Source organism: Dreissena polymorpha, chromosome 2 (assembly GCF_020536995.1).
Source record: "Dreissena polymorpha isolate Duluth1 chromosome 2, UMN_Dpol_1.0, whole genome shotgun sequence".
Taxonomy (NCBI): domain Eukaryota; kingdom Metazoa; phylum Mollusca; class Bivalvia; order Myida; family Dreissenidae; genus Dreissena; species Dreissena polymorpha.
The window spans coordinates 117,885,715-117,909,928 of NC_068356.1; the positions used below are offsets into that span (position 1 = coordinate 117,885,715).

The 24,214-nt window shown below is 37.1% G+C and overlaps 1 protein-coding gene and 1 non-coding gene across 2 annotated transcripts; both read right to left on the reverse strand.

Moving 5' to 3' along the window:
- Window positions 1-1,377: 1,377 nt before the first annotated feature.
- LOC127870520 (U2 spliceosomal RNA) lies at window positions 1,378-1,570 on the reverse strand. The gene has a single exon (XR_008044867.1). It is a non-coding gene; the product is annotated as a U2 spliceosomal RNA (small nuclear RNA).
- A 2,645-nt stretch (window positions 1,571-4,215) lies between these two features.
- LOC127868680 (uncharacterized) lies at window positions 4,216-22,084 on the reverse strand. Its single transcript, XM_052410622.1, has 7 exons — window positions 22,003-22,084; window positions 18,280-18,411; window positions 16,696-16,769; window positions 15,323-15,429; window positions 12,969-12,995; window positions 11,569-11,656; window positions 4,216-10,112 (listed from the first exon to the last, which is right to left on the reverse strand). The coding sequence occupies exons 6-7, from the start codon at window positions 11,642-11,644 to the stop codon at window positions 8,923-8,925; spliced, it is 1,266 nt and encodes a 421-aa protein (XP_052266582.1). The 5' UTR covers window positions 11,645-11,656; window positions 12,969-12,995; window positions 15,323-15,429; window positions 16,696-16,769; window positions 18,280-18,411; window positions 22,003-22,084; the 3' UTR covers window positions 4,216-8,922.
- Between the last annotated feature and the right edge of the window lie 2,130 nt (window positions 22,085-24,214).

Sequence of the window (24,214 nt, forward strand, 5' to 3'; positions counted from 1 at the left end):
GTTAAGGCGTTGTCAGTCGCTATAACACGTTGTCAACCAGTATAAGGCGTTGTCAGTCGCTATAACCGTTGTCAACCAGTATAAGGAACTGTCAGTCGCTATAACACGTTGTCACCAGTATAAGGCGCTGTCAGTCGCTATAACACGTTGTCAACCAGTATAAGGCGCGTCATTCGCTATAACACGTTGTCAACCAGTATAAGGCGTTGTCAGTCGCTATAACACGTTGTCAACCAGTATAAGGCGTTGTCAGTCGCTATAACACGTTGTCAACCAGTATAAGGCGCTGTCAGTCGCTATAACACGTTGTCAACCAGTATAAGGCGCTGTCAGTCGCTATAACAACACGTTGTCAAACCAGTATAAGGCGCTGTCAGTCGCTATAAAACGTTGTCAACCAGTTTAAGGCGCTGTCAGTCGCTATAACACGTTGTCAACCAGTATAAGGCGCTGTCAGTCGCTATAACACATTGTCAACCAGTATAAGGCGCTGTCCGTCGTTTAAACATGTTGTTAACCAGTATAAGGCGCTGTCAGTCGCTATAACACGTTGTCAACCAGTATAAGGCGCTGTCAGTCGCTATAAACACAATGTCAACCAGTATAAGGCGCTGTCAGTCGCTATAACACATTGTCAACCAGTATAAGGCGCTGTCAGTCGCTATAACACGTTGTCAACCAGTATAAGGCGCTGTCAGTCGCTATAATACGTTGTCAATCAGTATAAGGCGCTTTCAGTCTTTATACACCTTGTAAACCAGTATAAGGCGTTGTCAGTCGCTATAACACTTGTCAACCAGGTATAAGGGCGTTGGCAAGTCGCTATAAACACGTTGTCAACAGTATAAGGCCGCTGTCAGTCGCTATAAACACGTTGTCAACCAGTATAAAGGCGGCTGTCCCAGTCGCTATAACACGTTGTCAACCAGTATAAGGCGCTGTCAGTCGCTATAAAACGTTGTCAACCAGTTTAAGGCGCTGTCAGTCGCTATAACACGTTGTTCAACCAGTATAAGGCGCTGTCAGTCGCTATAACACATTGTCACCAGTATAAAGGCGCTGTCCGTCGTTATAACATGTTGTTTAACCAGTATAAGGCGCTGTCAGTCGCTATAACACTTTGTCAACCAGTATAAGGTGCTGTCAGTCGCTATAAACACAATGTCAACCAGTATAAAGGCGCTGTCAGTCTTTATAACACGTTGTCAACCAGTATAAAGGCGCTGTCAGTCTTTATAACACGTGTCAATCAGTATAAGGCGCTGTCAGTGTTTATAACACGTTGTCAACCAGTATGAGGCGCTGTCAGTCTTTATAACACGTTGTCAACCAGTTTAAGGCGCTGTTACATAAGGCGTGGGTTGAATATTGGTTTTGGTTAAGTGGGCCGATCCCGAGGTACTTGCAATACCGGGCCAACCCGTGACGAGAGCGGAGCAAGCCCCTGACATCTCATCTGTGTCCAAAAATCAGTTTAATATCGAGGTCCCCCAATGGGGAACGTATCAGATATTAAGCTGATAAGAACAAATACTACACTTTGATCTTAGCCAAAAGGCCGAGAAGCGATACCGTCGTAATTCCTGGAAATACATCATCCAATATGAAGGTGGTTGCTGTGATAGAAAATGATATCCTTGACACAGGGCCCGGATCTAGAACGATTGAATCCATCGATATGGTTTTGCCTTTGATAGTGCGGATTATAGAATCTTATACTCTCGGGACCTACGGTCCCTCTTAAATGGCCGCCTGGTGACACAGAATGTTCGCTTCGCGAACTGGCCGTCTTCGGCCTCGGGACAACATCAGAAGCGTCATCGGTAGAAGCATATTTAAGCGTAAATCGCTCACTGCCTGCGTATTCGGTGCGGAATACAGCACAGACCAAAAAAAACCCGCACAATAAACCATTTGTTAAATTAGTATTGTCAATAATGATCGAAGCCATTAGATTAACTTTAAAACCGTATAACATATTTATAAATATTATACTATTTACACTATGTATAGAATAAAGTACATGTAATATAAATAATAGCCATAACTAGATATATTGTACATAATAGCCATCGGTATTGATAGCTGTGTACGTGTATTACACATGAACACACTCCGGGTCCTTACATAACGCAGCCTTGGGCTGGGAAGAACCTAATACACTTCAAAATGCAAATACATGGTGTCATTAGCGGGTGCGCAGGCTAGGGTGGAGCTACGCTGGTGGCATTTGGCATAAGATCTGGTTTTTGCACGATGCGGGTCATTTAGTTTCTTACTGTCGCCCCATATTAGCATGTGTAGTCCGTTTATGGATTGGGCGTTTTGTGCACAGGTCAATCAGGGACGAAGGCGTAAGCGTTCTTGAGTTATCATCCGGAAACCATTTAACTATTTCAGGTCACCTTGACCTTTGACCTAGTGACCTCAAAATCAATAGGGGTCATATGCGAGTCATGATCAATCTACCCATGAAGGTTCATGATCCTAGGCATATGCGTTCTTGAGTTATCCGAAAACCATTTTACTATTTCGGGTCACCGTGACCTTGACCTTTGACTTAGTGACCTCAAAATCAATAGGGGTCATCTGCGAGTCATGATCAATCTACCCATGAAGTTTCATGATCCTAGGCATATGCGTTCTTGAGTTATCATCCGAAAATCATTTTACTATTTAGGGTCACCGTGACCTTGACCTTTGACCTCAAAATCAATAGGGGTCATCTGCGGGTCATGATCAATCTACGTATGAAGTTTCATGATCCTAGGCGTATGCGTTCTTGAGTTATCATCCGGAAACCAATTTACTATTTCAGGCCACCTTGACCTTTGACCTAGTGACCTGAAAATCAATAGGGGTCATCTTCGAGTCATGATCAATCTACCTATGAAGTTTCATGATCCTAGGCATATGCGTTCTTGAGTTATCATCCGAAAATCATTTTACTATTTCGGGTCACCGTGACCTTTGACCTAGTGACCTGAAAATCAATAGGGGTCATCTGCGAGTCATGATCAATCTACCTATGAAGTTTCATGATACTAGGCATATGCGTTCATGAATTATCATCCGAAAATCATTTTACTATTTTGGGTCACATTGACCTTGACCTTTGACCTAGTGACCTCAAAATCAATAGGGGTCATCTGCAAGTCATGATTAATCTACCCATGAAGTTTCATGATCCTAGGCGTATGCGTTCTTGAGTTATCATCCAGAAACCATTTTACTATTTCGGGTCACCGTGACCTTTAACCTAGTGACCTCAAAATCAATAGGGGTCATCTGCAAGTCATGATCAATGTACCTATGAAGTTTCATGATCCTAGGCCCAAGCGTTCTTGAGTTATCGTCTGACAACCACCTGGTGGACGGACCGACCGACCTACCGACAGACAGACCGACATGAGCAAAGCAATATACCCCCTCTTCTTCGAAGGGGGGCATAACAACACAATTTTGTCTAATGTGTCTTATGACGTTCCACAGACGAAGTCATCAGTAAATGCGTACTGTGCGGAGCAAGTGTATGATCAAATGAAAATGAATACACCGTTTTCCTTGCTGTTATTTACTTCGTAACAATTGCGATATTAAAGAACATTTATTGTGTTCCAATATATAGTACTACAGGATGTTGACTAGATTTCACTTTGTATTGGATCATTTTGTCTTTGCCCAAGTGCAGTTGCTAAAATTGTCTCAAGATTTCATGAAGTCCGTGTCATAATTGTCTAGACAGTAATTCCTGGATTAACGCACTTACTTGTATGATAACATGAGTAATACGCAATTGCCAAGGGGCAAACTAAAATTAGGATCCACTATACTTAACCCTTTGCATGCTGGGAAATTTGTCGTCTGCTAAAATGTCGTCTGCTGAATTTCTGAAATAAGCATTTTCTTCGATTTTTTTCAAATAATACTATCTGAATAGCAAACAGTTTGGATCCTGATGAGACGCCACATTCTGTGGCGTCTCATCTGGATCCAAACTGTTTGCAAAGGCCTTCACAACTCGGTTCCAGCACTGAAAGAGTTAATCTGGTTATAAAAAGGCCATATGTTCATAATGGATTATGGTCCGATAATTGATTAGAGATGGTTTGGCAGCAATACGTCTACTTTCAGTCTCACTGAAGAAACGCTGGTGTAGTGTTTCTTATTAGCGAAATTTTACTAATACGATGACACATATCGCACCCTTAAATGTTTCAGTTATTTGTGTTTATTAAAACAGAGAACTGAGTAATTTTCATGGCATGAACAGCATAAATGTGACCAACATTGTTCTATTACCAAGTACGAATGGAGTTCCTTCCCCTTTCACTACGTAAAGAAGCAGGGTACCAGAATATTACCAAGTACGAATTAACCCATTTATGTCTAGTGGACTCTCCCATTTTTCTAAATTGGATCAATTTATTTCCAAAATTAGAGATGTCAAGTATATTTATTTCTATATTTAGCATATTACTTACTGAAATTCCTTTAAGCAAACAGCGCAGACACAGATGAGACGCCGCATCATGCAATGCAATGTCCTTTTTTCAGGACGCTAGGCATGAATGGGTTATCACAATGATTTGACTCCAATGTTTCACACCAATAGATTTAATAATAAGGGAAAGTTGTAAGTATTGTCTCATCAAAAAATCCTTTGACCCAATCAAATTATTTTTTATTAAAGTTGGAAAAGCTCTACTTTATTGCAAAGGATTATCAAAGGAATTATTTGGCTTATTGTCATCTTCCACATCACAATTTCATTTAGATTATAAACAAAGCTCAACAACAGTGACCTGGCACTCGTAAACTCCATTAGGATAAATTGGGCCGTGCTCTGTGAAAAGGGGGTTTAATGAATGTCCGTAAAGTGTCGTCCCAGATTAGCATGTGCAGTAGTCTCTGATTTGCAAAAATCCAGTTTAGGCGGAAAAAGTCGTCTCTGATTAGTCTGTGCGGACTGCGCAGGCTAATCTGGAACAACACTTTACGCACATGAATTAAACCCCCTTTTCACAAACCGTGGCGAAGCAATATGCTAGGATGGTTTCCTTTTTTTGCATTTTACTTTGTTAGTGCACGTTTAGCAAATATACCAAGTGAGGTTAGCTTCAATCAATTTAAATCTCTTTTAACTGCGAAGAATCAAGTATTCAGTGTAACGGTATTTAAATATATTTATAAATAAAGGTAAGGGCCAGGTAAATATTGATGAGCAATACAATAAAGTATAACTAGCTTAATCTCATAAGTACTAGGTATTTAACTTAAACTGACACATTAAGTCGTATTATTAAAGTTCATCAATACTAGTATCTGAAACAACATGAAAAATGATTTGATATCACAATATAAACAAATATACATAGTATATATTAGAAAGTCCACACATAAACATTTCAAATCAGCTGTATCTCATGTTGAAACATTAAGCACATAAATCAGTTTGAAACATAACATTCACATTGTCAGACATGTGTCATCATTTAAACATCATAATACAAAAAAATAAAAGAAAGAAAAACATCACTTCACTGTCGTAACTGTAAATGTTTCTAACAGGGAAATTTTAAGCACATTATCAAATAAACTGTGTTCATTCAATTTACCGGTATACCATTTACAAATAAGCAAACTGAATTATGTCTCTAACATATAATGACAATCCAGATTTGGTAAATATAACTAAATACTAACAAAAACATGCATAGTGAGTGAGTGCCACTGTCTAATAAAGTGCTTCTGTCAACTCGGCTAAGAATAAAAAGTAGCAATTAAATATAAAACAAGAGTCATTAACAGTTTGAAACAGTAATATTAAAGGCAAGATTATTTCATATTATCAAATCTGGAGAGAAATGTTAGTTTTTTTAATCAAATATGTATATCAACATAATTTAATATGCAAAAGATTATCAATTGTCTGTTTAAAAGTAGAACATACCAAAATTACAATGCTTTCCAAATCTCTTGCATTCAAATTATAATCTTGATAAACGATGCTGGTAAATAGAACTAAATACTAACACAAACATGCATAGTGAGTGCCACAGTCTAATAAAGTGCTTTTGTTAACTCGGCTTAGAATAAAAAGTAGCAATGAAATATAAAACAAGTCATTAACAGTTTGAAACAGTAATATTAAAGGTATGATTATTTCATATCAAATCTGGAGAGAAATGTTAGTGTTTTTTTATATCAAATATTTATATCAACATAATTTAATATGCAAAAGATTATCAATTGTCTGTTTAAAAGTAGAACATACCAAAATTACAATGCTTGCCAAATCTCTTGCATTCAAATTATAATCTTGATAAACGATGCTGGAACAAACATAACACTCAGGCAAAAGTGATACGTCATAGAGATACATATAGACTAACATACTTCCAGTACCAGTTTGCAATAAACCTGTAAACTTGTATATCAAATCATTTGATCTTACAATGTATAACCGGAAATTATGCACTCAAAGAGATTATATGTTTTATCCAAAATAATAAATTTGGGGCCAGAAAATAAAATGAAGAAACCATATCTAATCTGTCTCACAAACAAACGCCAAAGTTACTCAACAATTGGTGCTTCCTGTTTAAGTTTCTATGTGAGTCAATTAAACTGGAACACAAAAACACATTGATGTCTGTTAAAAACATGCGTGTTTAATTAGTGATGGGTTTAATTAGACATGGACAGTATATCATGCGTTGTAAATGCTAAAATTAAATATTGAGAAAAATATTTAATGATGACCCCACACAGACATCCCCTATGGGTGGTTCCGCTATTCATGTAAACATGCATGTCTATTCTTATGTAAAGGTACCTCATATTAAATCATGTGACTTGTGGTTATCACAGCACACAATTTGCCAACTGCATTCAACAAGAACAATTAATCAGCCGTGATTTTAACAGTAAACAATTTGAACATGTATATAGAACAACATGATAAATTTGATCCCTTTGAAATAAATGGTGCCTAAAATGAAGACATTTGCCATTCATATTGAAAATGATAAACAGGCATACATTAGAAATTCTACTTGTTCATTACAACTAGACATAGCTATGTTTTTACACATACTTCAAGCGTTTAATTACACCAGAATACTTAATATTTTTCAATTGGCTACTTAAGTATATGTACAACTGATGCCTGGAGCAGTTTTCAACAAACAATTCTTAGAGTTAATTCTAAAATAAAGAATATTCTTTGAATGTGAATATTAACTAATTGTTTGAGTTTTGAGTCAAACTTGGCATTACCAACACTATTCAAATAATTCTTAAACATTTTGGAAATGACATTATCTCCAGAGTTAGCCAATATAAATTAAAATGCTGGGCATATTTTTCTTGATTCTAAGTCTATTATTAATTCTTAAGTCTACATGCCCTAGACCTGTATTCTTCAACCAATTCTGAGACTTAAGAATAAAGACAAGGGCTGTTTGTAAAACATTCATGCCCCCCATATGGGCTGTCAGTTATAGTGGCAGCCATTGTGTGAATACATTTTTTGTCACTGTGACCTTGACCTTTGACCTAGTGACCTGAAAATCAATAGGGGTCATCTGCCAGTAATGATCAATGTACCTATGAAGTTTCATGATCCTAGGCGTAAGCATTCTTGAGTTATCATCCGGAAACCATTCGGTGGACGGAATGACGAACTGACCGACATGTGCAAAACAATACACGCCCTCTTCTTCGAAGGGGGGCATAAATATGGGCTGTGCTCTGTGAAAAGGGGGTTTAATGCATGTGCGTAAAGTGTTGTCCCAGATTAGTGCGGACTGCACAGGCTGATCAGAGACAACACTTTCTGCCTAAACATGATTTTAGCTAAGAAGAGACTTTCTTTAAACAGAAAATATTATTAAAGCGGAAAGTGTCATCCCTGATTAGCCTGTGCGGACTGCACGATAGGCTTATCTGGGAGGACACTTTTCACACATGCATTAAACCTCCTTTTCACAGAGCACACCCATATACATAGAACAACGAAAATACCCTCAGCATTTTAACATATAACGGTTACAAATATTCTTTTTGTCATAAAAGAATAGTTCCTAATGACGAATGTGTAATAAATGGTGTTAAATTCCATGTCAATACATGCATTAACATGTACCCATATTTAAGAATATTGCAGTTTTGAGAATATTGTTAATTTTTTAGAGTTAAGTTTAAGAATTGGTTGGTGAATACGGGACCTTATCTTACGCTGAGCAACACAGGTAACAACTTCATCTTCTGTTCTGCATAAATTCATCCTTTCTTGTAACACTTAATGGGAGTCTTAAGATATTAAGAAATAATTCTGCATAATATGACATGTTCACTGCGTTTTAAAATAAACCTTTGTTTTATTATCACATAAATAATATTGCCTCAAAGAAGTATTGTAATTACAACAATGATTATAGTTCTGTTTTAGACGATGAACTGAAAGTGCACTTTGTACATGTACTTGGTCACTCATAAACCTCTAACATGAGTTGCCATTTCGCTGGTAGTAAAGTTTATAGATCTATCAAGAGACAACTTTAACTCGGAAATCTATGTCAAAATAGACATAACTCAGTGGGGAAAGGTGAAGTGTAAGTGACTCTTATGACAGATGTCTGTAAGTTACAGTTTTGGGAAAACAGAGCTTAATGCATTTGCATAGAATCATCCCAGATTAGCCTGTGCAATGTGCACAGGCTAATAAGGGACGACACTTGCCGCATAAACTGGACGTTTAATTTTTAGAAACTTTCTTGAAACTAAAAATTAAATAAAAGCAGAAAGTGTCATCCCTTATTAGCCTGTGCAGACTGCACAGGCTAATCTGAGATGACACTTTACTCCCATGCATTAAGCCCAGTCTTCCCCAAACGAGTCTCCCATATTTCCTGAAAACTAAATGCTTGAGAGGGCGTCATTCAGTTCTTGTGAAGCTGCCATTGAGAGTTCCAAGTCCCCTGGCCCAATAACCATGACCCCCTGACCCACATTCCCACCCTGGGGAAGGTCAGTGGTCAGTGGGCCAGTCAGTAGGAACTCCCTTCCGTCCACTACTGTCCCCGTGTAGTCGCAACATTTGTCCATACATTGGGCATCAATAATCATTGGAGCGACAGGGGTGGACATTAAACTGGGTTCTGAAACAGTGATGTTAGTAATTCCCTCAACGTTATCACAGATTGAGTTTGGATACGGCATGGATTCAATGTCACCAATGCTCGCCTGTTTAATGTATGCAATATTTCCAATTTCATTGGTCTCACAAGTTGCCGCATCTTGTTCGCTGGGATACACCCCTGTGTTGATGCCCTCGGGTATTAATTCCGCCCTAAATGCACTGACGGCCGACACCGGAGATTCGGTAGCCATTTCACACTGTTGCCCGACAAGCAGATTGGCCACCAAGTGGACAGGAACCGGTTTCAACTGGTCACTGTTTACCTCTGTGTTACAGGCATTTGGCAGCATGATTGGCGTGGTGATCAACTGATTGGTCTGTTTACCGCTGGACGAGTTTGTTATGATGCTGGTCAGTAGGTAATGCTGAACAAGTACTTTCTCACCCACCTCTTCCACACCCTCCCCATCCCCCGTATTGGGAACTGCACCGTCTATCAGGGGTACCCCTGTATCACTGGACACCATGTCCACATTGTTATCAATATTATTGTGACCGGAACCAATGTAAGTATTACTGCCAGAAGTAGTAGCACATTTATGATCCGCAACACATTTCAGAACACATTCAGAATCCTGTAATTCTGAATAACCTTCTACATTATCACTTATCTCCGGCGAAAAGCAGCATTGTTCTGAAGTAAAAGTTTTTTGTTGTTTTGCGGCATCCTGTTTACTAGATCTGTTCTTTTTCTGTGGTCCACTTTTCACTTTTGATTTTACGACCCTGGGGGTTATAGCAAAGGGCATGTCACAGCAAGCACATTTGCAGTCAGTGTTACACGTACGAGAGGTGGGCGTGGTTTCAGAGGCAGGCTGTGATGATCGTGGCCTAACTCCAGCTGTTACTATGGGAACCTTAATCACTGGCTCTACCTCTATGTTACCTTCCTCATCGACTGGATACACTGCAACAAACGGTTTACAATTCACATACATTGTATGTCTCAATAAAGACTTTGGACAATACAATCGATAACAGCACAAAGTCGGAATACTCGCAGAATTTCAGAACGAGGCTGAATGTGTTGCCATTTATAATAGTGCCACATATGACAATGACGCATTTAATTTCAACTCTTTACGCTATTGAACATTCATGGACGTAACGATATTGTCAACACAAAATGACATTTTCAGAATGAGCAGAAAATATATACTTCTCATTTAAATAAATTTTCTTGATTAAAAAACTAGTTTTATTCAATTGTTTGCACACATGTTGACGCTCTTCATTTGCGCATTTTTTATTGTGGTGTCTAATCAAAGATCTATCAATAATCTTGTTTATTAATACAGATCTGTTGTTTAATTGCCCCTGTGTTCAGCACAAACCAATTATCTTGGTATGATCAGATACTGTGTCTACAAATACTAGTTAATAACATGGTGTCATAAACCACAGGTGTATGATTTATAACTATACACCATGATTATGTTGTTTAATTATTCTTTAGGTGTTTTAATGTAAAGAATTACTTATCAATTTATTCACAAAACACATGCCTGTATCCATATGTTTGACATTTTTGTAACCAGAGTCAGTATTCATGAAGATCCCCAAAGTAAAAAAAGAACAATCAATTGGTCTATGATCATCAATATTATCCGTCGTTTTCGTAACAAATGAAAAAAATTCACGTTCAGCCTCATTCTGAAATTTGACGTGTCAGGTGATATCTAAAAACAGTATCAGTTTAAGTATTGTGAAACCCGTCGGTTTTTATTGGTATATTTATTTCTATTTTAATGATCACAGGGTATCACTTCTCCTACAACGGATTACGGGTACAAGAAAATGCGATATTAATCATTATTCAAATTAATCATATTAATTAATTGTTAAAAGCTCAGGCATTTATAAAATATACTTGATCCATCAAGGATTCTTCCTTATTTACAGTAGCCTAACTGATTTAAACAAATGTCGACCGTTCAGAGAACAGACATGCAGTAAATCAGAAAAAATAATTGAACAAATTATCTGTCAAACAGGCAAATAATTGATAAAACAAATAATTAATTAAAAAAAACAGAATGTTAAGTGTTGATTTTGCACTTTTACCCCACAACAAATTAAGAGCCATGCTTTGAGAAAATGGGGCTTAATGCATGTGCATAAAGTAATCTTCCAGATTAGCCTGTGCAGTCCGCACAGGCTAATAAGGGCCCACCTTTTCTGTACTGTGTATTTATGCTTAAAGGAAGTGCCTTTGTAGTGCAATCTAGTTTAAGAAAGTGTTGTCCCTGATAAGAGTAGCATGTGGGGACTGCGCAGGCTAATCTAGGACAACACTTTACACAAATGAATTAAACCCTGTTTTCCCAGAGCAAGGTTCACATGCAAGTGACACCATTTCTTACATGTGATTCCCTGGTTGCTGGGATGGGAGGTTTGGAACTTTGTCATGGTTTCCAGCAACTCCTCAGCATCCATCATCGGTAATGAAGACTAAAATAAAGATGCAAACAATATTATGAGATGAAATTGGTAGCAAATTGGTAGCGTTTGACACCAAAACATTGTAAGAGATCAACTCAAGTGTGTGTTATGCAACCTTCATGACATTGAGAAAGAAAACCAATATGTTCTTTAATTTCCTTGTTAAGCTGATGTTAGCAAAACATTAATTCCTAACTTTTATAGAAGTTGAACCCATCCAAATATGTTCAAATTTATCAAACTACTTAGTGGCTAAAACAAAACAGTGTTACAAAAACTTGCCATGTTTATTTTAAAATGCTTTTAAGTACGAACAAATGTTGTATATATGTAGCAAAAATACTCATATTCTTTCACAAAGAAAATCAGTACAGAATAATTTTATAATTGTTGCAATTATTAAACCATAAGCTTGACATTTTGTGGTCACTATGAATAAATCTCATCCATGTGACTTTCTCACAAAAAATACTTATAACCTGACTATTTAAATTGATCCTTCTTCAAAATAAGGCATTTTCTATATTTACTTCAAATGCATATTATTATTGTATATCTATGTTTATGATGAGTAGCATTATATAATTAAGTCGAACTATTCTGTTCTGTTCTGTCACAAAAGTTTCCAATAACAATCTGCTAAAGCCTTACAATAACCCACATAACTTACGGTCAGTGCTGATGTACCTAACATTTTGATGGCTGGTTAGTTTAAACCTATTTATTTAGTTTAAACCTATTTATTTTAGCTTGTTTACATCAAAAACCTATGACATGTTGAAACGCTCTCCGTTTCCTGGGACTAACAACCAGTACTTGGTGTCTTTGGGAGAGATCTAAAGAACGCTCCCACACTGGGGATCAAACCCACTGCCTCTCGGTCGCTAGGCGCACACAATAACCATTACGCCATGGCAACCTCTTGTTGGTTAAGTACAAAATATACAATTACATGATAATACTCAGCATGTAGAGTTGTCTACAATTATAAACTATTACCTCAGAAAATGCAAAACAGTAAAAGATGTGGGAAATACAACAAGATCATGATTATTAATTTTATTATCTACAGGGTTGTGATTTCAGAACCACCTCAGGGGAGGAAAATGCCCTACCCCCATTACAGCGTTCATGTAAACTCTTCATTTCTATGTAGATTCAGCAAAGTTCCTAACTACATGTATTTGTAAAATAAGAGTGTCATTTAAAGGGATGAAATCTGTTAAAGGAGGAAAAATCCCACCCTGTCTCTATATTGTTTAAATAAGCCTATTTAAATATTTATTTCATTTTCAAGACACTCAAAATTCACAACACTTACCTCTGAATGTTCAATATGCTCCACGCTCTACAAAATATAAACATTATCTCATGACTTACATACAAAGAAAACTGGGAAAGCTGGATCTTAGTATCATAAAGGAATCAAATATACACTAATGGTTCTAAATATTATGACTATGTTGTTGGAATCAAATCTTAGCAATTCTATAATCAACATAATAATAATGCTGCCTCAAAATTCAATTTTACCAATTATTTGCTATATGCAGAACATTATCCACACAACAGATTCCACAAAAAGCTTTCCTGAACACTGACAGATATTGTCATAATATGATGAGACCTTAACAGGCAATCTGTAAGAGGTGCATGTTTCTTACAGTACTTGTTAGACATTATAATGGAGCCTTACCCTTGGAAAAGGGAGCTTAATGCAATTTGCACAGGCTAACACGGTCAACACTTATCAACTAGACTTGATTTTGTTTATAGGAGACTTCTTTAAACAAAAAATTCCATAAAAGCAGAAAGTGTGGTACCTGTGCACACTGCACAGGCTAATCTGGGATGGCACTTAATGCACATGCATTAAAGTTGGTTTTCACAGAGCAAGGGTCAATTGATCAAAATATGATCTGTGAAAATGTATCCTGAACCATATCCACCAAGCAACAGCAACACTAGGAGGCAATTTCAATTTTGAGCCTCTTTCCTACTGGAGACTGTGTTCAGTGTTGTTGTTTTTCACCATTTTGGGAATGGGGCCTAATTCCTTTAGACTAAACAAGAGGGCCTGAAAGGCCCAAAGTCGCTCACCTGAGATAACAAGATATTATTGGGACAAATCTTCTGACCAAGTTTCATGAAGATCCGAAAATAAATGTGGCCTCTAGAGTGTTAACAAGGTTTTACTATAGCCATATAGGGAAAATTGCCCCGCCCCCTGGCAGCCATGTTTTTCAACCAACCAGCATCATTTTTGACTCGTCCAAGATATTATTGGGATGAATCTTCTGACCAAGTTTCATTAAGATCGGACAGTAAATGTGGCCTCTAGTGTGTTAACAAGATTTTACTATAGCCATTTATAGCCATATAAGGAAAAATGCCCCGCCCCCTGGTGGCCATGTTTTTAAAGCAACCAAAACCATTTTCAAACTCATCCAAGATATCATTGGGACAAATCTTCTAACCAAGTTTCATGATGATCTAAAATAAATGTAACCTCTAGAGTGTTAACAAGGTTTTACTATATCCATAAGGAAAAATGCCCCGCCCCCGTGGTTGCCATGTTTTTTCAACCAACCGGCATCATTTTTGAACTCATCCAAGATATTATTGGGATAAATCCTCTGACCGAGTTGCATGAAGATCGGACTATAAATGTGGCCTCTAGAGTGTTAACAAGATTTTACTATAGCCATATATAGCCACATAAGGAAAAATGCCCCGCCCCTTGGCAACCATGTTTTTCAAGCAAACGTAACCATTTTCTAACTCATCCAAGATATCAATGAGAAAAATCTTCTGACCAAATTTCATGAAGATTGGACAATAAATGTGGCCTCTAGAGTGTTAACAAGGTTTTACTAAAGCCATATAAGAAAAAAATGCCCTGCCCCCTGGCAGCCATGTTTTTCAACCAACTGTCATCATTTTCGAACTCGTCCAATATATTATTAAGATGAATCTTCTGAGCAAGTTTCTTGAAGATCGGAAAATAAATGTGGCTTCTAGAGTGTTAACAAGGTTTTACTATAGCCATATAAGGAAAAACGCCCCGCCCCCTGGCGGCCATGTTTTTCAACCAACCGGCATCATTTTCGAACTCATCCAAGATATTATTGGGATGAATCTTCTGACCAAGTTTCATGAAGATCTGACAATAAATGTGGCCTCTAGAGTGTTAACAAGGTTTTACTATAGCCATATAAGGAAAATGCCCCTGCCCCTTGGAAGCCATGTTTTTAGAGCAACCAAAACCATTTTCGAACTCATCCAAGATATCATTGAGCCCAATCTTCTGCCCAAATTTCATGAAGATTGGACAATAAATGTGGCCTCTAGAGTGTTAACAAGGCAAATGTTGACGCCACAAGACGGACAAAAGGCGATCACAAAAGCTCACCATGAGCACGTTGTGCTCAGGTGAGCTGCTAAAAAAGGAATTTGGTATTTTTTTCTTGTTAACATATACTTAAAAACTGAGAAAACGTGTTTTCAATATTATTTTCACTAAGAAAATTAATTACACAGAATATTTTTTTGGTTTAAAACTTTCAATTGGAAATTTTAGGCAGTGATTTGGGAAAATATATGCATTTTGATATTTGGAATGGGACCAAATACCTGCCTCATTTTTGCCACAAAAACACTGGTTACGAACCATACCTGTTTGTTCTCCTGTTTTGCCACATGCCTGTTCAGGTGGTTCTTGAGGCTGTGAGATGTAGAGAAGGCCTTGCCCTCACATTGACCGCACTGATAGGGCTTCTCTCCTAGAATAAGGCCAAAAATACATGTATATATATGCTTTGTTTGCTTGATATTACATCTTATATGAACGAAAATGAACAATTTTTTTTTTGGTGACCCCAATTAAAAGTTGAGGGTCGGCGCCAAATCGGGAGATTTTTTTTTGTTGGCCTAAACAACAAAATAGTTCATGTGAGCTTCGTTTGGGGCAAACGTGGGTTGTTGCATGTGCGTAAAGTGCCATCCCAGATTAGCCTATGCAGTCAGTACAGGCCAACCAGGAACGACACTTTATGCCTTAACTGGATTTTCCCCCCAAAAAACTTCATTTAAACAAAACATTTCACTCAAGCTGAAAGTGTTGTCCCTTATTAGCCTGTGTACACTGAACAGGCGAATCTGGGATGACACTTTACGCACATGTTAAAAGCCTAATTTTTCCAGAACACGGTTAATATGTGAAGACCTTTCCCCGGGGCCTTTGAGCACAGGGATATCCCTGTGCTAGCATTTCAAAATCAGGGGTACCCATGTGCCTACATTACAATTCATTATTTGTTCTTCTTGTTTTTACTCTGAAGTATTATAGAAGTTAATATTGGAGACAAAAAACAATAGCAAGATTGCACCCATTGCCAACTTTAGACTTTTCCCATGTTCCTATACAAAATCCTGTGCAAAACTTGTAGTGGAATTATCAGGCCCAATGCTATCATATTATGTTATTTCTAACATGTGAAGAAGCCCTCTTTTATGAACAAAACCCCTTATATTCCAAACAAACAATTTTAGTGTTGTTAAACTGATGAAAATCCCAAATTCATTATATGGCAGGATAACAGCAAAGGAATATATCGTAATTTCTTGAAATTACACAATGAATATATGTCTTTATGTCAATACTGTTCACAATTCCAACTCACATCAGACATTTTCTCAAATATACTGGTAAGCATTGTTATTGCTCAGTTTCTATCAATAATTCCAGTAGCACTCTGGGAAAACAGGGTTTAATGCATGTGCGTAAAGTGTTGTCCCAGATTAGCCTATGCAGTCAGCACATGCTAATCTGGGACAACTCGTTCTGATTTTAAGGTATTTTCCGTTAAAGGAAGTCCTTTTGTTTAGAAAAAAAAATCAAGTTTGGGCGGATAGTGTCGACCCTCATAAGCTTGTGCGGTCTGCACAAGGTAATCGTGGACAACACTATGTACATGCATTAAGCCAAGTTTTCCAATAGCAAGGCTAATTTTATAACTGTCCTCCAATCTACACATGCCATCACCGACCTGTGTGGGTGATTTTGTGTGACTTGAGGTGATGACTGGCTGTGAATGCCTTCCCACAACCATCTTCCACACACCTGATGTCATATAAAAAAATATTCATTGTGAAAGTCGTACAGTGCTGTCACTGGTATATACTATATAGGTTTTAATGACTGCTCACTAGCAAAGAAAGTAAGAAACACAAACTTGCAGGATTTTTTACATTATGCTTAAGGAACAAATATGACGCCCAGAAATGACTACATTCAGGAAACAATTAAAACAACAATTAATTATTTTTTTAGACTATATGTAAAATGTAAAAGGCTGTTCAAATGTTCATAAACCCTAAAACAACCATGATTTCAACCAAAATAAAGTCTAAAAAAACAAGAGCACCGCGTAACGGAGGCCACGCTCGGCTACGGGTGCAGTTTTGAATAAATGAAAGCTTGTCAGATTTTTTTTTTTTTAGAGGTCACAGTGACCTTGACCTTTGACCTAGTGACCCAAAAATGGGTGTGGTATGTAGAACTCATCAAGGTGCATCTACATATGAAGTTTCAAAGTTGTAGGTGGACGCACTTTGATTTTAGAGCGAAAGTTAAGGTTTATGTTTAATTTTTATATTAGAGGTCACAGTGACCTTGACCTTTGACCTAGTGACCCAAAAATGGGTGTGGCGTGTAGAACTCATCAAGGTGCATCTACATATGAAGTTTCAAAGTTGTAGGTGGAAGCACTTTGATTGTAGAGCCTATGTTAAAGTTTAATATTAGAGGTCACAGTGACCTTGACCTTTGACCTAGTGACCCAAAAATGGGTGTGGCGTGTAGAACTCATCAAGTTGCATCTACATATGAAGTTTCAAAGTTGTAAGTGGAAGCACTTTGATAATAGAGCCAATGTTAAGGTTTTAGCACGGCGCATACGGCGGACGTCGGACGACGAGCTGGCTATGACAATACCTCGGGTTTTCTCCGAAAACGCCGAGCTAATTACCAAAATATCTTTAAACTAAGTTGTGTAACGGTAACACATTTGTGTAAATTGATATAAAATGGCGCCAGGTAATGCCTCAGGTAATAGTCTAAATAATATAACAATATAGGAACATAGCAAACGATATAACTCCAGAAACTCTAGCAATTGAGATATACTTGTTAGTATATTACAACTGTTAGAACAGAACAATAACTATAAACATATGAGCCGTGCTCTGTGAAAAGGGGATTTATTGCATGTTCGTAAAGTGCCGTCCCAGATTAGCCTGTGCAGTCCGCACAGGCTAATCAGGGACAACTCTTTCCGCCTAACTTGATTTTTGCTAAGAAGAGACTTTATGGAAACGAAAAATATCATAAAAGCGGAAAGTGTCCGTCCCTGATTAGCGGACTGCACAGGCTAATCTGGGAGACACTTAACGCACTTGCATTAAACCCCCTTTTCACAGAGCAAGGCTCATATATACATAAACTGACTTAATCTGAGATCATCGCCTTGATACAGTCAATGCAAAGCATTGGGGGCTTATAAAGGTTTGAGGGATAGATGAACACTTTCTACAAACATAAACTGAGAGTGAAGCACCACACTTAAGCCTACTTGAAAGGTTTCTCTCCTGTGTGTGTGCGGATGTGTTTGCGAAGGTAAGACAGCTTCGTGAAGAACTTGGTGCAGCCGTCTTCCTCACAGTTGAATGTCTGACCTGTGTGTACTCGTTGGTGGGCACGTAACCTAGCATCCAGAAACAATGGCATAACAACAATTCAGCATGGCATGGCAACAAGTCCAATATTGCATACTTCTGCCTTAACTGGATTTTCGTTTAGAAGAAACTTTCTTTATACAAAGAATTCCATAAAAAGCTGAAAGTGTTCTGCCTGCTTTGACTGTGTGGACTTCACAGGCTACTCTGTTACAACACTTTATGCACATGCTTTAAGCCCAGGTTTCCCACAATGAGGCTCAAATTACACAAGATCTTACTAACACATACCTATGTAATAAAATTTCAGAATCAACAAACTGACTGTATTTTAACATGCACAAAATTGTAAACAAACCCAGGGGTGTAAAATTCCAGTTGCCCGCAAACATAAGCCACCTAAATTGCTCCAGGCAAGGGAGATTTCTTAAATACTTTCCTGTTCGGGCGATCCCATGATCAGGTCAGTCAGAATTTGATTTTGTAGCAGTGCTTGCTGGTAGCCAGTTGATGACTGTGTCACTATTTGGTACTTTAAAATGCATTGATCAAAATCTTTAAATCTGTACACAGTCTAAGTGTGGGGGCAATATTTACAGAGACACTGTTTGTTTTCCCGCAAAATGTCAAAATGCCAAAACAATTTAATATAAACAAGTTAACAAAAATGTGTCAGTTAATAGAATAACAATATAAATGGAAAACTATATTTGATAATTTAACTTAAATTAAGACCACCCCAAAGAAAGTAAGGGTGACCTGATTTTGTCAGCTGGCAGCCCTGCATGGCCAGTTGATTTTTGTACATTTTTACACCCTTGGGCCCAGTATCACGCACATTCTCAATTTTTGAGCTCATCTTATACGATGAGATTTGAGCTTCCACTCAACTGAGTATTGAGAATGTAGTTCAGCTCAAAAACAATCTCAAATCTCAGCTATAAGAATATGAACATGTTCCTCCTCAACTCTGGGTTGAGTTACACTAAAACAGAAAACTTCTGTGAACATGAAAATGAGCACGATGATCAAACTAATCTCAAATAAGAGAAAAAAAATCAAAAATGAGTCAGAAAATTGACTTCAATATGTTTGTGATATTCAGCCCTTATTATTCTCTTATGTATGATAGACAATTCTAATTCTGGGGTGGTATTCCAGTAGCTTCTTATCTTGAGGAAGTTTCCTTAAATAATAAGTTTTTTCCTTAATATTTAAGAAATTTTTTAAGTGGTATTCCATAAATTTCTTATATTAAGAAATTCCTTAAAACTGTTCGTTTTTTCCTTAAAATTTAAGAGACAAAATTATTCCCTTAAACTCGTCCTTAAAGTTAAAAACACAAACGCGTCCATTGTTTATTTACACGTATTTTAATATTGAAGTGCAATTTTGGAGAACATTTTATAAAGGGTGATGTTCTATTGGTAAGTAGCCTCAACAACTCGAGTTTATTTATAGATAGTCGGTTGTATCCGCTTGTTAAATCAATACTGTGTTGTGATAATTGCACTTTGTAAAACTGTGAAAGTAATAAATGCTTTATGGTTTATTGCGAAAATAACCTTTCCAATCGTTCATTATTCAGGAACATATGAAAAACAGCTCAACATTATGGTTAGATATTGTTGTAATGATGGTGTTTGTAAGTTAAAAAGCCATTGGAATTGTATATTTAATTTCTCTTCAATGAAATTACCCCACCCATTTGCACAGGCAGCAGTATCATTAAAAAAAATAAAAAATTGCCCCCCCCCCCATCCCCGGACCATACCCCCCACCCCCGAGCTTACCCCAGGGGTTCCAGATTGTTAAATGTACACCTATTGTGTATGGTTTAACTTTCCAACAACGAATATTGACAAAAAATAACAGTTTAAAAAAATACCCCTCTTATAGGTATTATATATACACAAGGTATGAAACGCACTATATGCCTATTGCTGAAAGATTGTGGAACAAGAGACGTGACCGTTTTCATCGAAAACACACATGTTTCAATGCACTTGCCGGACAAAGGCAACTGGATTCAATAAAAGACATTAAAAGCTACGTAATTACACACCTTAACGATCATCTTCGGCAAATAACCTTAATATTCAATTAAATTCAACTTTCTCGCTATATGTCTGTGTTTTGCTGTCATATTTTTTTGTCGATTGAATGCTCGGTTTTAAATGCCATATCATTGGCCAACACAATGAGAACAACCAACCAGATGACGCGTTATAAAATTAAAATGGTGTACATGTGTACATGAAACACCAAGTGACATATAGCGAGAAAGTCGAATTTAATTGAATATTAAAGTTATTAGCTGAGCAGGAGATCGGTTAGTAGTGTAATCTCGTTGCTTTTACTGTCTTTTAACGAATTCAGTTGCATTTTGTCGGCAACTGCATGGGAACATGACAGTTTTGCCAATGCTAAATTTCTTTAGTGAGACAATTTCAGGTAAGTCCCACTTTCGACTTTGTGTGCTACAATATAGTGCAACAGATTGAAGCTGTACAAATATTAAACTACTTTTTATAATATTAAAATACTTTTTATAATATTAAGAGCCAAAGAATTTAGTCCTATACTATATAGAGTATATAAAGTAACTCTAAATTCTTTCCTTGTCCTATGAATAAGACTATTGTCAAGTGCCCTAAAATGACGCTGTCCTATTTTGACGCCTTGTTTGTTTTTCTCTTTTTTTTTCAGATACAGAGCATTCTGAGATCTATTATCAAACACACTTAAAAAAAATTGGCTAACAAGAAATAAACTTGAGGCCAGGCTAGAAAATATGAAATTAAACTAACTAAACCAGGAATAAATATACTTTAGTAATGCTAAAAAAATTGCTAACATTTGTCAACTTAATTATTCCACAATATGCCTGTAAGCAAAACTGTTCTGTGTTTGTTTGTCATAAACATTTACTACTTTCAACTGTCAAATGACATAATTGTAACATATTTTTTTATTTTAGTTAACCAGTTTCAAAATCAAGTTTTATAATGTTTTTATTTTGTATTAAAAGTAAGTGTAAATGCATGATCGTGTCAAATTTATTAACTATGTCGACTTGAAAAAAATATGTGTACAAAACGAGAGCGCAAATATGTCAAAAATACTTCACACTATGATAGCTACACCATAACAAATAATGATAAATAACGTTTGTTAATACTTACATGGGTTAAATCTGCTTTTCATATATGCATAGCGCGTCAAAATAGATCCTTCTTGAGCCGGCTCTTTCATAATATGAGCCAGCAACAAGCAGTCATTAGCACTGAAATTTGCCGATCGCTTCTTATCGATGTCGGCCATATTTGTTGACATTATCGTCTGGCAACAAATGTTTCTGCATGGGCATATGAAACTTCCGTTACTTTATTTAGAACGGTAAAAACCGAAAATTTATGCAAATTAGCATTCGTTCCGCTTGAGGATAAAAATAGATTAAGGCAAATCTTAATAAAGATTAACTTAAGATTTTCCTCGGAAAACCACTTAAGAAATATCTCAATTTTATCCTTAGTTAAGAAAAAAATAAGATAAGATTATTTCTTATCTTCATCTTTTAAGAAGCTACTGGAATACCACCCCTGAGCTATGTTTATTACCTGTACACAGTGTTGAACTGTTTTTCACACCCAGACACCTCACACTCAAAAGGTTTTTCCTTCGTGTGGACCCGCACATGAATGCGTACGACGTGAGAAACTGCTTCCCACAGCTCTGCTCGTTACAGATGAACGTGTTCTCCCCTGAAATCATTGAACATGTGCAGAATAACAGTGCCCGACAAAAACAGTAAGCATGTGTGTAAAATGACATCTCACATTAGCCTGTGCAGTCCACACAGGATATTCAGGGATCTATAATGCTATATGTGGAACATTCCACAAAGAACAGATTCTGCGAAACCTTCCATTGAACTGTCAGATATTGTCATATGATGATGAAACCTTATCAGACAATCTGTAAAACATGCATGATTCGTAGAAAAGTACTTTTCAAAATTACTATCACACATTGTGTCTGTGCTTGTTAGACAATATAATTTATCCTAACTCTGGGAAAAGGGAGCTTAATGCACTCTGCACAGGCTAATCAGGGTCAGCAATTTCCAGCTAGACTGGATTGTGTTTAGAGAAGACTCCTTTAAACAAAACAATCCATAAAAGCAGAAAGTGTGGTACCTGATAAGCCTGAGCACACCGCACAGGCTTATCTGGGATGGCACTTTATGCACATGCATTTACCCTTTCAGTGCTGGAACCGAATTTTGAAGGAATTTGCAAACAGTTTGGATCCAGATGAGACGCCACAAAACGTGTCGTCTCATCAGGATCCAAACTGTTTGCTATTCTGATAGTATTCTTTGAAAAAAATCAAAGAAAATGCTAATTTTAGAAATTCAGCAGACGACATTTTAGCAGACGACAAATTTCCCAGCATGCAAAGGGTTAACTAGTCCATTCTGTTTGCATAAAATCTTACCCTGTGTACCTCAGTGACTGAGGAGTTAGCCTTAACGTCAGTATCTCTGGACTAGCTGCATGTCTAAGGCGATGGGCTCGATGTAGTAACGGTGATTGTCCCACTCACACTTGATCAGGCCGGCGGATGAGAGAAATGACTGGGCTTTCGTCAACTTTTGAATTTGAAAAAAAAAGACGTTGGAAAATCCTCATTTCCTGGGCTCAGATTTTTGAAATGTTCACATTTTTGTGTTACCGTACCAAGTATTCCTTGCAGAAGTATGCCCCGAAATGTTAATTTTACAAGTTGGTGTGCGTTATACATTGATACAACGCTAGTCTGACTGCTAATTTGTGAAAAATTCATTGTGCAATCGTAAATATTCATGATTGGCGCCGCCATGCTTGTTGTTGTTGTACTATGTTAAAGGGGCTATTGTTGACATACCGAAATAGGGGGTACGACTATGAGGGGAGTTTGTGCTAATGATTTTTTCGAACACTATGATGGTCTTTTTTATGTTTGCTTAGTATGTGTGACCACGGAGTGTATATTGACAGGAGATGAATCGAGTATTTGACCCTTACTGTAGTAAAGTCAATCTTATGCAAAAACTATTCATCCGATTTTATTGGTTTATACGTTATCTTGTTGCTTATTAATTCCTCTTTCAAAAAATATAACTTTTAGTATATTCCCGTTGTTATTAATGGATTTATAGCGAGTTAAACACAAGAAATACACATTTAATGTTTTACCACCGCGCGTTTTAACGTGTTGTGGCTATCGATCTTTTACGATTAGCGTACAGCGAAGCGCCGAGGTTATACATTTTGATGTACCCACTCACGTCTTTTGTTAAATTATAGTTTCATTTCTCGGCCGATTTTGACAAATTATATATCATTAGAAAGCTTACGTTACGTAGTAAACAGATATATCAATATATATTAAGTTTTTCTTCTGATTTCGACAGCCCGGCGAGTTATAACTTTAACTTTTGCAAATATCATACCGTTTTGGAGTTTTAGAATCTAGATTTACGGTTGACATGTTCGTACTTAATACCAATTTGTAGCGTTTATATTTGGAGTTCAGTTTTAAAAATTACATCTTGCTTAGGAGAATAGAATTCTGTATACGATAGAAAAAATATTTGTTTAAAAACGAAAGTAATTAAGGAATGAAGGCGGGAAAATGTAGCGCGCGTTCCTAACGCACTGAACTGATGCTACGGTCTTGGCGATTATGCTTTTGTTTAGAAACCGGCCATTGAATTTCTTTTGCCATCTTATTATTTTTTTTTATGGAATATATTGTAGTATTTTGTTCACGAAACATATCAATAAA

Excerpts from the sequence above, each read along its gene's own strand:
- LOC127868680 (XM_052410622.1), bottom strand. The coding sequence starts at position 11,644 with ATGATGGATGCTGAGGAGTTGCTGGAAACCATGACAAAGTTCCAAACC. Across the intron at positions 10,113-11,568 it reads CAGCAACCAGGGAATCACAT|TGTATCCAGTCGATGAGGAA; the intron begins GTAAGAAATGGT and ends CGTTTGTTGCAG.